The sequence below is a fragment of the Vipera berus genome (genome assembly GCF_964194415.1).
Source record: "Vipera berus genome assembly, chromosome: 1".
Lineage (NCBI taxonomy): Eukaryota > Metazoa > Chordata > Lepidosauria > Squamata > Viperidae > Vipera > Vipera berus.
Window position 1 is genome coordinate 50,076,459 of NC_138202.1, and position 13,947 is coordinate 50,090,405.

Consider the following 13,947-nt stretch of genomic DNA (forward strand, 5'->3'; position numbering starts at 1 on the left):
GGGCCTGGCTGAGGGCTATCATCAGCAAGATCTTCAACCCCCTCAGCAAGGTCTTCAACACCCCCCTCCTCCTCTGAGTCGTCCGACCCAACTGCCGAACCCACAGGCTGACCCTGAATCACAACAGAAGCTTGAGAGTTCACAAGGTTAATGCTGTATGGAATGAAACTATGGCTGAATCTGGATGTTCTGCGACGGATACCACGAAGCCTCTTCCCAGAAGGTAACAAGCAAAACAGGTTGTGAAGAGGATGAGTAGTGTCCCAGATAATCTTATGGACCCTGCTCAAGCAATGCTTCTGTCCTATGTCCTGGATGGAAGGGAGGGAACAGCCAATGATCTTTTTGGCCATCCTCACCACTCTCTGCACCGCCTTCCTGTCTGATGCAGTGATGCTTCCAAACCAGACTGTGATGCTGTATGACAGGATGCTCTCGATCATCCCCTGTAGAAAGTGGTCAGGACAGGGGAAGGAAGATGTGCTTTTCTCATATGACGCAGAAAATGCAGGTACTGCTGTGCCTGCTTCACCAGTTTCTCACTGTTGGGCGACCAAGCCAGCCTACTTGTTAGCTGCACATCCAGGAATTTGATGCTGGTAACCGTCTCTACAGGTGAATCATTAATGCACAGAGAAGTGTGGCTGTGTCTGCCTTTTCAGAAATCAACAATGATCTCTTTTGTTTTTCCAGTATTTAAAACTAGGCTGTTTTGCTTACACCAGTTCACCAACCCCTCAACCTCCTTGTGGTAAGCTTCCACCTTGTCATCATGAATAAGGTACACTACCGTTGTATCATCTGCGAACTTCACAGTATGGTTGGTGGCAAACCTAGCACAACAGTCATGGGTCAACAGGATGAACAGCAGCAGACTTAGGACACAGCCCTGAGGAGAACCTGTGCTCAAGAAAATGGTATTAGAGATATTTGTTCCAACTCGTACATATTGGGGCCTCTTGGTAAGAAAATCAAGAATCCAGTTGCACAAAGGAGTGTTTAAGCCTAAAAGGCCCAATTTGTCTACTAGATGCTGGGGAATGATTGTGTTAAACAACAAACTGAATTTGAGAAACAGCAAACGCACCTGAGTATTTCTTTCCTCTAAGTGCTTCAAGCTCAGATGGAGAACGGAAGAAATAGCATCCTCTGTAGAGCAATTTGGTCGGTAGGCAAACTGAAGCAGGTCAAATGCTTGTGGGAGGCTGGATACAATAATGTCTTTTATCAGCTTCTCAAAGCATTTCATAATGGTGGATGTCAATGCAACAGGACAGTAATCATTGAGGCCTGTAATTGTGGACTTTTTTGGCGCTAGTAAGATGATGGCCGTCTTAAAGCATGATGGGACCACTGCCTGCTGCAATGAGAGATTGAAAATGTCTGTGAGAACACAAGCCAGCTCATCGGCACATTCCCTAAGGACACGTCCAGGGATGTTATCTGGGCCTGCTGCTTTCTGAATGTTAACTTTCTGCAGTGTTTTCCAGACAGAGGTGACATCAAAGCTTAGCCCTTGCTCATCAGGATGGGGCACAGCTTTCCTATCAGGAGTGCTATTTGATGCCTTAAATCTACCAAAAAATGTATTCAGTTTGTTTATGGCACTTTTCAGATTTGCTCTGGCTGTTTTAAGTGCCTGCATGTCACCATATTTAAAAGCCACATTCCGTGTTTTCAGCATCTTACGGACCTCATGAGTCAGCCATGGTTTTTCATTCACACTCACAATAATGTTTTTCAGGACACAGACATCTTCTATGCACTTTTGGATATATGCAGACACCATGGTGGCATACTCCTCAACATTTGTATGTTGGTTATCAGTAGCTTCTTCCTTAAACATGCTCCAATCTGTGCACTCCAAGCAGTCTTGTAATGCTACTATAGCTCCCTCTGTCCAAACCCTCACCTGCTTTACTGTAGGTTTCACTCTGACTATTAAAGGTTTATATGCTGGAATAAGCAGCACTGAGAGATGGTCAGAGGAGCCCAGGAGCCTTCTTGATGTTGGAATAAGCAAGATCCAGTGTATTGTCCAGGGCTTTTTTTGTCATAGAACGCTCAGAACGGAGTTCCGGCACCTTTTTTGGATGGAACCTGGCAGGGTAGGCAAGGTGGGTTGTATGACATTTGTGAGTTCCGGCACCTTTTTCTTTTACAAAAAAAGCCCTGGTATTGTCCCCTCTGGTTGCAAAGTCCACATATTAATGGAAATGTGGCAGGGTAGCTTTCAAATCCACTTGGTTAAAGTCTCCCAATGCAATAAATGCACCCTCTGGGTGAGTAGTTTGTAAGTCACTGAGGGTATGACAGAGAGCCTTCAGGGCCTCTTCTCTGTTTGCATCAGCGGGGATATACACAGCTGTGATAATGGCAACAGAGAATTCTCTAGGCAGATCGAATTCTCTAGGCATTTGATGGTCAGAAGCTCCACATCTGGGGAGCACAGACTTGAAACCACCTTGGCATTATTACACCATCTGTCATTTATATAAAAACAGACACCCCCTCCCCGGGATTTGCCACTAGGAGTAAAACTCCGGTCCAGCCAAAATGCTGAAAATCCCACCAAGCTAACAGCACTATCTGGGACAGAGGGCTTCAACCGAGTTTCTGTTGGAATGATGACACAGCAATTTCTCACCTCCTGGTTTGTTGTTAAATCCAGCTTCAAGTAATCCGTTTTTGGTTCTAAGGAGCGAGCATTTGCAAACAAAATAGATGGAAGAGACACTCTGTAAGGTCTAGCTTTTAGCCTAGATGTTAGGCCTCCGCGTTTGCCACGCTTCCTCTTGTGGTCACATCTCCTCCTTTTCTTCCGAAGATGGTCAGCAACGGAGGGAAACTTCCCAGCTGCAATGGCTGCTCCTCCACTCTGCCCCTACGGCCCAAAACGCTGCCTTTGCTGCTCAAAACTCTGAGCACACTGCTGTTTCAACCTCCAGCAATTTCCTTTCTTCCTCCCTGCTCCTCCAGAAATTGCAGCTGATCTCTCGTCCTCCGTGTCAGCAGCCGGCATCTCCGTCGTTGATCTTATCCTCCGTAGTAATCCGAGGCCATGCAGACTGTCCCGAACAGTTTTCTCTACCATTCCTTTCACACTGAATTTCTTCATCTCCAATATGGACTGACGTTCATACGAAAGTTTAGCAGCCCAACTCTGCTTAGTTGTCCCTATTTCTGAAAAGTGTTTCAGTCCCTCCCTAACCCCCACACTAGTTAAGATCTATTCCCTTCCTTCAAATATTCCTAGAAGCAGACAGTCCTAGACAGACTGAGAGGTCAGAACAAAGAGTGCTCTCACAAATAATAGCCCCAGGAAAATACATAGCAGAGCTTCTTCCCACGTCTTGAGTTTTAAAATTTCCTGAGTTAAAGTTAAATTAATTTCCTGAGTTAAATATTTCCACATATTATTGATTAAGACTATATATCTATAGGGGTCTCTTCATTTATCAGTTTTAAAAAATGACAGGTACTGTTTAAAATGCTGTTGCTTCATATACATATACATATAATAATTTACCTGACTTTACCACTTTAAAATTAAACATAGCAAATTAACTTGTTAGTTTCTGGTAAATATATATAAATTTTTGAATCTAAACTTTTAACTTTTTTACTAAACTTTTAAGTAAATTTTGCCCCACCTTCTGTTGCTTGCTGTAATCCCACATTTAACCACTAAAAACACATATTCACTTACTCCTTATTATAGGAAAGGGCACATGTTATTTGCAAGCAGCCTGTTTAAGACTGGACATATTGAAACAAAAAATAATAAAACCACAATAAAAATAAACTAAAAATGACTATATTTGTTTGATTTTATAATATTCCATAAGTATCACCCCCTTTTGTTAATACTCTTGACTGCATTACAAACAGCACAAGAAAATTGGAAAAGAACACAGGGGCAAAAAAAAATGAGACAATTCAAGTTCTGAGGAGTAATATATAAGTAATCATCTGTCTACATCTATTTTATTCTAATTTCTCTGGATCTGAAGATGTTAGATAACCATGCTTGGTCTCCAACCTTCCTTTGTTCCAATGGTTGTTGTGACAAATGTATGGGTTGTAGAAGGAATGGCAGAACTTGGGGGCAGAGTGGAAAGAAGGATCAGCCTAGAATCCCTATGCAAACTAAGAAGAAGGATCAGCCTAGAATCCCTATGCAAACTAAGATCACCGCCCCCTTGACTGACATTGCCCCTTACTTATCTCTAACCAGGTGCTTACCATTAGTTGAGAAGATTCCTGTGCATAGGCTTTTAGCAATAAATCAGCTTAATTGAACCTTTACATCTGGACCTGGGGTTTCACATCTAACATGGGTACAACTAAGGAACTCCTAGATGAAAAGGATCATCTAGACCTATATCAATTAAGAGTTTAGGCCTGGGCAGAAAACATAGACATTAGTCACTTTATTTGATGACTAATGTTGAGATTTGAGATCTCAGTGCAGGTAATCCTCCACTTACAAGTGGGCTCAGAATCTCAGCAATTGAGCGAAGCAGTCATTAAATGAAACACCATGTGACCACTTCGCTCAGCACCCTTAATTCCAGCTCTCTCAATTGTAATTGTTAAGTGACCAAATGTGTTGTTAAGCAGAACATCAGGGAGAGGGCCCAGGCCTCCTAAGCATGGTGGGATGAGGAGATGGCACAAGTCTCCCACTACACCTGGGAGATTGATGGCATTTGCTAGAGTTTTGGTTTTTTTTTTCCAAATCTGAGGCCTGTTGCTCCAGCACACTCTCAATCCTGTCGCTATCATGTCGGTGGGGGTGCCACAACTGTTACGCCCCTGTCATGGACCGATCACCACCTCCTGCGGCTAGACTTCCCCCTTGCCACCCCCCACCGTGGGTGCACGGTGCCAGTCAGATGGTACCGCCCTAGGCGCCTAATGGACCCTGATAAGTTCCAGGCAGCGCTTAGGGACTCGCATGCACCCCCTGCTCACAGCTCGGCGGAAGCCTTAGTGGAAGCCTGGGAAAAGGCAGCCACGGAGGCTCTGGACCGAGTTGTACCCTTGCGGCCTCTGACCCGGCGCAGATCCCAGCGAGCCCCATGGTTCACCGAGGAGCTCCGGGAGATGAAGCGTCGGAGACGGGGCCTAGAGAGCCGTTGGAGGTCCAGTCGATCCGAATCCGACCGATTGCGACTAAGAATCCTCACCAGGTCTTATCTCGCTGCGATAAGGGTGGCAAAATCCAACTACTTTTCCACCCTCATCGCGTCCGCAGATAATCGCCCAGCTGCCTTGTTCAGGGTGACTCGCTCCCTATTAAACCAAGAGGTGAGGGAGGAACCCTTGCAGGGTCGAGCCGAGGAATTTGGTCAATATCTGCTGGATAAAATCGCTCGGATTCGAACTGGTCTGGACTCCAACTGGGCTGAGATGGAAGAACAAGACATGGACAGTCTTGTCGACGTCATCTGGGAAGAATTTGATCCTGTAACTCCTAAGGAAGTGGACAGGATTATGAGAAGGTTAAGCTCCTCCACATGCTTACTGGACCCGTGCCCTTCCTGGCTGGCCTATGCAGCTCGAGAGGCGACACGAGGCTGGTTCCTAGCGGTCATCTCTGCTTCTCTGAGTGAGGGTCACTTCCCCACCGCCTTGAAGGAGGCGGTGGTGAGACCTCTCCTCAAGAAGCCCACCTTGGACCCATCCTCTTTGAATAACTTTCGTCCAGTCTCCAATCTTCGCTTCCTTGCGAAGGTTGTTGAGAGCGTGGTGGCGCACCAACTTCCTCAGATCCTGGATGAAGCGGTTTATCTAGACCCGTACCAATCGGGTTTCAGGCCGGGCTACAGCACGGAGACGGCATTGGTCGCTCTGATGAATGATCTCTGGAGAGCCCGGGACAGGGGCCATTCCTCTGTCCTAGTCTTATTAGACCTCTCGGCGGCTTTCGATACCATCGACCATGGTATCTTGCTGCGACGCCTCAGGGGACTGGGAGTGGGAGGCACGGTTCTACGTTGGTTCTCCTCCTTTCTCCAGGGTCGCTCGCAGTCGGTGCTGACAGGGGGACAGAGGTCGACCCCGAGGCCTCTCGCTTGCGGAGTCCCTCAGGGGTCGGTCCTCTCGCCTCTCCTGTTCAACATCTACATGAAACCGCTGGGTGAGATCATTCGCAGTTTTGGAGTAGGGTACCATCAGTATGCTGATGACACCCAGCTTTTTATCTCAACTCCAAACAATATCAGTGATGCCCTAGACGTGATGTCCCGCTGCCTGAAAGCGGTCCGGGAATGGATGGGGAGAAACAGGCTTCAACTGAACCCGGACAAGACTGAATGGCTGTACGTACCGGGAAACCAGGAGATTCAGAACGTCCCACTGCTTAACATTGGGGACAAGTTACTTCCCCCTGTTGATAGGGCCCGCAACCTGGGTGTCCTCCTAGACTCGCAGCTCTCCCTGGAAGACCACATTGGAGCTGTGACCAAGGGGGCCTTCTCCCGGGTTCGACTAATTCGCCAACTACGGCCTTATCTGGACCTGGATTCCTTACGTACAGTCACCCATGCCCTTGTGACATCTCGCCTAGACTATTGTAACGCTCTCTACATGGGGCTGCCCTTGAGATCCACTCGGAAGCTTCAACTGGTGCAAAGTGCGGCGGCACGGACACTCTTGGGAGCCTCCCGATACTCCCATATCACACCTCTCCTCCGTGCGCTGCACTGGCTTCCGGCTGCCTTCCGTGTGAAGTTCAAGGTGCTAACGATGACTTACAAAGCCCTACATGGCATGGGTCCGGACTACCTTCGGGAGCACCTTCTGCCGATGTCAGCACCCCACCGTCCTGTGCGCTCCCACAGAGAGGGCCTCCTCAGGGTGCCACCGCTCAAGGAATGTCGGCTGGCGGCCCCCAGGGGGAGGGCATTCTCAGTGGGTGCGCCAGCCCTCTGGAACACCTTACCAACAGAAATCCGGATGGCCCCTGACCTCCGTACCTTCCGTCGCGACTTAAAAACTTTCCTGTTTCAGCAGGCTGGCCTGGCATGATAGCGTTAATTGGGGTCCCAGTTTGTGTTCATTAGTGTTTCTTATTATTTTTATTGTTCGATCTGTATACCTTCCTTCCTCTGTACACCGCCCCGAGTCCCTCGGGAGAAGGGCGGTTTATAAAAACTAATAAATAAATAAATAAATAAAATCCTAGGGACCTGGGCTACTGTTCTCCAGTGGTCCTATTCCTTCCCCAGCAGCTGGTTCCAGTCAGTGGTAATTTGGGGGGAGAAAGATCAGTACCATGTTTGCTTCTTGCAGGATACCTAGGAATCAGTGCTTTTCTGCTTGCTATTCAATATTTATATGAACTCACTGGTTGTCAGCCCTTCAAGAAAAGCCACACGAGGAAACCCTTGCTATATAGATCAGTTGTGTTTTTATTATAACAGAATCTTGCAAGCCTCCCTTTATCTTCATGTGAACTCTCTGAGACATTTACTCTTATCACAGGCCACTTTTGTTTCCCTTGGTAGCAGCTTTTGCTTATGCTTCTTAAGGCTATTTATTTATTTATTTATTTATTTATTTATTTATTTATTTATTTATTTATTTGATTTGTATACCGCCCTTCTCCCGAAGGACTCAGGGCGGTGAACAGGGCCATAAGTACAAAATACCCAAAATACGAAAATTAAAAACAAATTAAACCCTTGTGCCCAAATGCAAAAATAAATTGCATTAAAACAATAATTAAAACCAAAACCCATCAGACCAGGCCGGCTTATTCAAACAAGTAGGTTTTTAGATCACATTTATTTATTTATTTATTTATTTATTTATTTATTTATTTATTTGTTTGTTTGTTTGTTTGTTTGTTTGTTTGTCTGTCTGTCTGTCCTCTATACTGGGGGAGATTTGGAATCTGGTGTTATTAATATGTTGATGATACCCAGTTGCATACAACCCCAGGATGGGTCAGAAATTTCACTGAACTCCTGTCCTGGTGCCTGGCAAGCCTGTAGTTCCAGATGGAAGAGAGCAGGCTTAAACTAAATGCCAACAAGACTGAGCTACTGTTATACATAGGGTGTGCTTTATGCCCTTTGTTTTGTCTTTAGATGGAGTGATCCTGCTTCTGAAGAAGCAGATTTGCAATCTGGGTGTTCTCCTACCTCCTGTTAGTTCAGCAGGTGGAAGCTGTGGCCAGAAAAGCTTTTGCCCAGCTTGGGCTAGTTTAAAGAAGAGAAGGGTGAGGGGTGACATGATAGCAGTGTTCCAATATCTCAGGGGCTGCCACAAAGAGGAGGGAGTCAAGCTATTCTCCAAAGCACCTGAAAGCAGGACAAGAAGCAACAGATGGAAACTAGTCAAGGAGAGAAGCAACCTAGAACTAAGGAGAAACTTCCTGACAGAACAATTAACCAGTGGAACAACCTGCCTCCAGAATTGGTGAATGCTCCAACAATGGAGGTTTTTAAGAAGAGACTGGACAGCCATTTGTCTGAAATGGTATAGGGTTTCCTGCCTTAGCAGGGGATTGGACTAGATGACCTCCAAGGTGCCTTCCAACTTCTTCTTCTTCCTCCTCCTCCTCCTCCTCCTCTTCTTCTTCTTCTTCTTCTTCTTCTTCTTCTTCTTCTTCTTCTTCTTCTTCTTCTTCTTCTTCTTCTTCTTCTTCTTCTTCTTCTTCTATTATTATTATTATTATTATTATTATTATTATTATTATTATTATTATTATTATTATATTATTATTATTATTATTATTATTATTATTATTATTATTATTATTATTATTATTATTATTATTACCACCAATTGCAACCCAGCTTGAAGTGAGATCTGAATACAGTGCCTCATACTCTCATCACCAGCCCATTTTGATCACTGGAACCCACTCTACAAAAACCACCCAGAAGCTTTGGTTGGTGCAAAATGCAATAGGCAGGGTGCTCACATAATTTGACCATTGAACAGGTTTTATACCTGGTTTCAGGCCTTGCATTGGCTTCCTATTAAATTTCTGAGTGCAATTTAAAATGTTGTCATTGACCTATAAAGACCTTTGTGATTTGGCATCTGGCTATCTCAGGACCCACATCTCCACACTAATATCAGCCCAACAACTATGCTCATACCAGGATTTCCACCATTTTTGTTTTAAAAAAGGATAAAACCTGGAAGCACTGCTGTTTGCTGATAGGACTGGCCTTCTGGAGTGACCTCCTAATGGAGAGTAATTTGTCTTCAGTGTGGTCTTCTGGAAAATATGACTTCTGTAAAAGCTGAATACAGAGTGTTTCCAGATGTTTAAGGGCATATATTTTATTTGGGTTTTTTTTAAATATTTATTGTAGTTTTACATCTTGTTCAACTATTTTTATATGTTGTTTGTCAGAAACTTTTGGTAGCTAACAAATTTGATAAATAATAAAAACAAAGTGGTGTTCTTTCAAATGCTTTTTCTCTGGTCTGACCATCACCTTCTTGAAATAGTAAATGGTTGCTTAATAGTATGACTGCTATCCTAGACATGCCAACATCCTTTACTCTGAACCATTGCTTTCAGCTGTGATAGATGATGGAGTTCAGGACAAATAGGTTATTGGTTTTGACTGAGGAAACTGCCCTGTCCATTTTCCTCACTAAGGACCAGGGAGACTATAAAGCCCTAAACATGATCCCAAAACCTGCAGGTGCCAGTCATCCAAATAAACATAGAGCAATTAGCAAAATTAACACAGCTTTAAATAGCTTGGTTCACCAGATGCAGAGACATAGCAGGGTTCCATAAAATGTAAAGTTATTAGAAATTAAACCATTAATTATCTGTTCAAAGCTTGGATGTAAAAACCGTTCTGTCTGAAATGAATGATAAAAAAAATGGCATGGATTTAAAGGGGACAATTCAGTTGTTCCAAGTCTGATTTTGAACCATGTTTTATAGCTTTGATTCAACTGAGAATGGAGAGATTATGACCAGAATTCTTCTCTGCTCCCAGAATGTGCAACTATTGAATCCCAGGGACTCTAGACATGATGCCAACCTTCATCTATTTTTTTTCAGATTGTTTGAATGGTCTAATACTGTAAAGAGAAGTAGCAAGCCAGATCACACATGAAGTTAGTGGTAGGCTTCAAAGGCATCAGGATTACTGCAGTTGTTAGTGGTGGTTATAGTACTACTTGTTACAGAGAGGTAATAAAGGGGAATAATGGCAATAATTATTATTATTCCAATAATCAGGCATAGATGCAATCTTTGAATAGATGTTGAACAAGTTGTGTGTCACTCAAAAAAATATATTAGATCCATATTTTAACATTTTCCCCATTACCCCTGCATCTTTACCTTTTCAATAGTTTCACATAATTGGTTACTTTTCACCTTATTTTTTGACACTAACAGACCATTCATTTCAGTTTTACTCTTTGATGGATCACTATCACACATTTGTAAACCTCTAAATGCTTTTTCCATCATTTTTTTCTTTTACTTTCAAATATAATTTGCAGGGGTTTTTTTCCATTCCACTCAACCTAGTAGGAGCTCCTTGTTTAGCCTTTCCCCCTCATTTTTAAAAATTTTCTATGAAAATTGTTGTGCCTTTTTTATCTTGTTCTCTTTTACTACATTTTTTGCAACTTTCAGGGATTTTTTCCCTCTAAAACATCCCCCATGTTCCCACATATTTCAGTAATTCATTTCAAAAAAAAAATCTTTCAGCATTTTCCAAGCCATATTCTATCATAAACAGCCAATTCTTTTCTTTGCCACCTCAGTCAAATCTTATCTCAATATTCCTGTTAAATCCTTCTTTGCCATCACTCTTGCTGATTTGACTGCTGTCATTAAAACTGCAAATCTTCTTTGAAGCAGATTTCACTAAGGAACCCACTTTATTTAGTACAGTATTCATCTAATGTCATTTACAGAGAACTCAGCCTGCCCAATGTGCCCTTTTATACTGGGATACCCCATTCCATTTCCTCTTATTTCCAGAGCAGTCAATATTTCCTGGTCAAACAGAATTTTCTGTCTTCCTGGAACTCTTTAATGTATTTTTCTTCAACGTTATTATACTTCTGCAAACCTTAAGATTTCTTCAACATTTGTCAGTGCGCTTTCCTCTTACATATGGATGATTCATTCAGCTATATGAGGACAGGCTAAGTTTGCCAATGATATTCATGTACGAAATTCAATAAAGAAAGGAAGATGAGTGGCAGACGAAGAAGTTATTTAACAAAGATTACAAAGCAAAATAATGCTGTTCATTTGAAACAGTTACCTCCTTCAGACAACCCATGAAGTTATTGCTGATAGGAGATCCAGGTAAATCAGCTGTACTGGGACTTCCACCAACATAGAAGAAGTCATCTGAGCCAAGCATAGTATAATCCTCCTGTGTGTAGCCAGTAGTAGTGAGGATTCCATCCACAGAGATTGTCACCTGTTTGAAGGATGCAATGGACAAAACAAAACAAAAAAAAGGGGAAAAGAAAAAACAAAATTCCCAGCAATGATCGTACGGTTCTTAAAATAGCAAGTCCTCTCCCTACTTTTATAAAACTTTTAGGATTGGTTTTGCTGAACTTTGTTGATTCATTGCAGCTCAGTTCCATTTTCTGGTCTGCTTTTTGTCCCTCCACTCCAAGTCCTTAATCACCTGCTTTGCTAGTTCAACTTTGCTACGGCCAAAGAGAGCTATTCTACCTGCCATGATGGCTTCCATTTAATAAGGCCAGAAAATGGATCAGTTAGTGGACGGGAGCGCTTATCTGAGCTGATAGTATGATTGATTAGCCATTATTGGTAGTGATTATTGTTAGTTATGACTGTTAGCAAAGACACTAATAATGAAGTTGATATATTTGATTTTGCTTCTTTGTATTTATTTGGCTCACAGCACACAAATGATCATGCATTCAGGGAAGGGAGGAAGGAAAGGGACCTCACTTTCAATACATTATGGATGAACATGCTATGCGCCTACAAAGATACCCACCACCACCCAGTACTGCAACTGAAAAAGTAAAAAAAAGTACAAAAATTAAAAATCAGGATTAAAAAAAAACAAAAGAAAGAAGTCAACCATACACCAGCAAAAATGAAAAATATAAAGTGAATTTGAAAACAAGAGAAAACAAATTGGCAAACGTGCTCACACTCTGTACTTCAGCACACCCATGCCAGTGTTTTTCAAAATCCAGAAGGACAAGAAGTATCCTGAAAGAGATTTTTTTTTCCACACTTGCATGCAATCCTTAATGAAACCATAAACTACAAAAGGAGAAAAACCACCCAAGGGTTAAAAGAAAAGAAAAATAAATTTTAAAAAAAATCTAAAAATAGTCCAAACCCCATAATTCATGGAGGGCAATGGAAAACAGAAGGGAGGGACAGGAAAGGAAGGTTGTGAAAATGATCTATGTATGCGATTTAAAAGTTAGATTAGTGGCTTGGTGAAGAGATGGGGAGAGGTAGCTGCCACGTGATGGTTGGGAAAGGAGGTGGGGATTAACCATACATAGACATGCCATGCAGCGTATATATTGCCCTGAAACAAACAACTGGCTGAGCTTCTGTTGGTTATGGCTTGTGAAATTTCAAAAAAGACAGAGGAAGAATATGTGTGGAGGCTGGCCCGATGAAGAGGTTAAGATGCAGTGAGGAAAAAAGAGGGAAGCTTGGCCCAGTTTTGCCTATACAGTAATAGCTGTTATTAGAACAACAACCAAAAATGAAGGCAAAAAGACTGGGCTCACCATAACAAACTATAGGCCCTGACATGGTAGTTGAGTTAAAACCCTTCAGAAAATCAGAAAAAGGGGAAAAAAAGAAAATCTCACTTCCCCAAACTAAAAAAAAAAGGGGGGGGGAAACTGAAGGGAAGAAAGAAAAGGGATTAGCAAAATATTGACAAAAATAAAATAAAAAAAATATTTTAAAACAGATAAAGTGAAGAAGCCAGCAAAAGAGATAATTAAATCCCATTTCCAGAACAGCTGTATTTATTTTCCTTTGTTTTTGTCTTACGGAAAATATATAAAAATACAAACAGGAGGAAAAGGTAGCTACAGCAAAATCAAAAGAAGAAGAAGAAGGAGGAGGAGGAGGAGAAGGTAAGTTTAACGGGGAAGAAAAATAGGGGATGGGAGATGGAGAGGGAAAGGAAGATAACACACGGCAAACCCAAAAAAAGAGACAATAAGAATGATATCTACCAGACAATGTAGTTTGTTTACCATAGCGTGTCCAATGCCTGAGTGCTTTGCGGAAAAGGGGGAAGAAAGGAAATTAAAAAATTGTGAACAGAACGATTGTTAATTAAAATAACCAAAAGCAAAGATGAGTCGTTAGGGTGTTAGTACATTAGTCGGTTAGTAAAAATGACACATTGCATGAATGGTCTAGTGTTAGTTTTTCAAAAAAAGGCATGGGGTGCCCGACACACACAGAGTGAAAAAGAGGACAGCATGAGCAGGACTGTCTGGGAACCATGCCATAGAGATTGTTAGAAGCAAGGGAGCTCCCTGCCCTTCCCATTCTTATGCTATTGGTTACCCATCCCACTCTGAGAAACAAGGGACATTTCCTCTAAAACCAGAGTAGAATTTGAAGGATAACAAACAATACTTACTTTTCAAGTGAAAATCAAATATGTATTCACCCTCTCTATCTCTTCACCCCCATAAATAATGACAAACCATCACGAGTGATTTCAACCATTCTGTCCCACTTCCCAATCCATGTCTACCTCCTTTTAGAGTTCCATTCATTGCTACCCTCTGGTGTAGCTCAGACATTCTAACCAACTCAACCTATCTCTTGGGTACAGACAGTTGCTTGACAATTCTGAGGGACTGCCCTATGCACTTACCAATTCCCAGGGTTATTTTTTTTTCCTTTACAGTCGTTGAACTTTCAGGAAAGACATACAGGATATAAAAGTTCCGACTAAC

The 13,947-nt window shown here is 42.5% G+C and overlaps 1 protein-coding gene across 4 annotated transcripts in view; it reads right to left on the minus strand.

Annotated features, from left to right (window-relative positions):
* The window catches only part of NRXN3 (neurexin 3), a gene marked incomplete at its 5' end in the record, with an annotated part of 1,312,545 nt that overhangs the window by 984,722 nt on the left and 313,876 nt on the right, over positions 1–13,947 (minus strand). For all 4 annotated transcript variants that reach the window (XM_081316144.1, XM_081316146.1, XM_081316147.1 and 1 more), the window contains one exon: positions 11,274–11,435. In XM_081316144.1, coding sequence (XP_081172270.1) covers positions 11,274–11,435 — 162 coding nt within the window. Of the gene's footprint in view, positions 1–11,273; positions 11,436–13,947 lie in introns of those variants that run through there.